General features: G+C 28.5%; 1 protein-coding gene across 1 annotated transcript; it reads left to right on the top strand.

The window, feature by feature from the left end:
* Positions 1-215: 215 nt before the first annotated feature.
* LOC119611596 lies at positions 216-1,211 on the top strand. The gene has a single exon (XM_037967246.1). The coding sequence runs from the start codon at positions 268-270 to the stop codon at positions 871-873; it is 606 nt and encodes a 201-aa protein (XP_037823174.1). The 5' UTR covers positions 216-267; the 3' UTR covers positions 874-1,211.
* The last annotated feature ends 201 nt before the right edge of the window (positions 1,212-1,412 follow it).

The raw sequence follows: 1,412 nt of genomic DNA, 5'->3' as shown, positions 1-1,412 counted from the left end.
CCACTTCATTTCTTAATCGTAAAAAACTCATGAATTAATGATGATATGGGGATACCATTCTACACGAATATGTTTTGTATATATGTTAATCATTGTGCGTAGTTTTTTTTTATGGGTGAAGGATATTTAAGATTCCGCATAGCCGAATATAGCACTCCAACTTATTTTATTTTTTTTTTAATAATATTTTGACATTTTATTTAAATATTACTCTTTCATTATTTATTCAGTTGTGTTTTTAATAATTTGTAAAAAATCTAAAAAATAATGTTACGAAAATCTCAACGTTCAAGTATTTCGGTCCAGAATTTAGCACAAAATTCTAAATTAGAGAAAAAATTAAGATTTAATGAAGAAAACATCCAACAAACTCATCATCCAGTTCAAAAGGATTATGGATTTATTGCTATTCCTGAAGCTAAAACACCATTTCCTAGGCACGGTGATCCCATAGCAGCCGAAGATTTACGTAAACGTTTACAAGAATCACTAGATCGTGCTAATCGTATGATGCTCAATGATAATACTGATGATGACGACGAACGCACCTTTAATATGGATGAACTGCAAACACCATTAGCTAGTTTAGATTTCGAAGATCAAGAACGTAGACGAACTGAATTCTATAAGAAACGTAAACAATTTTATCAATCTGAATACATAATAGCGCAACAAAAATCAATGAGCTCAGAAATACCAGAACCTGGTCCGTCTGTTGGAGAGAATTGGCGTATTGTGAACAATGATGGAAACACTTCTTTGCCGTCAAATTTCAATTCCTTTATAAGTAATAATCGTCAGTCTACGGTTAATTATGAAACACTGCGTGAAATTGCCGAACAAATGTCTAGTTCAAGTGAACAATTTATTTAGTTGCTCATATTTAAGTATTTATCTAAAATCATTAGATGTATCTCAGACGAAGTTATGTTTAACTTAATCACTTTCGTTTATAAGTATACTAGGAAATACTATATGCCAGACACGTTTTCTTGCCCGAAAATATGTGTACATTGTATGTATACACAAAAGTATTTATTTAACTTTAACTATAGAAATTATTAATTAAATTCGCAAATCATAGGAAAAACTTAACACAGAGTGTCAAGAAATATTTCAAACAAAAGACTTTATTGTTTTGTTAATCTTAACATTTTCATTAATTCGTATATTTTTTAATAAAAATAAAATAATTATGAATTTTTTTTAAATGCATATGTAGTTTACTACAAGTAATTTCTAAAAAATAAACTTCATTTAAAACCCCTTCAGATGCCAGTTTCAAAACTCCAATTTCAAGCTTTTAACAATTTTGTTAAGCAAATTTTAAAATTTTGAGAAAATCTTTATGTGACTTATGGACAATAAAGAAGAGAATAAAATGGTAAAGAAATTAAATCGATATCTACCAC

Source organism: Lucilia sericata, unplaced genomic scaffold (genome assembly GCF_015586225.1).
Source record: "Lucilia sericata isolate MDLA Ls3-8-SP2 unplaced genomic scaffold, ASM1558622v1 Contig001492F_arrow, whole genome shotgun sequence".
NCBI lineage: Eukaryota > Metazoa > Arthropoda > Insecta > Diptera > Calliphoridae > Lucilia > Lucilia sericata.
The sequence above is the reverse complement of the archived record's forward strand: the minus strand, read 5'-3'. Positions and strand labels throughout refer to the sequence as shown.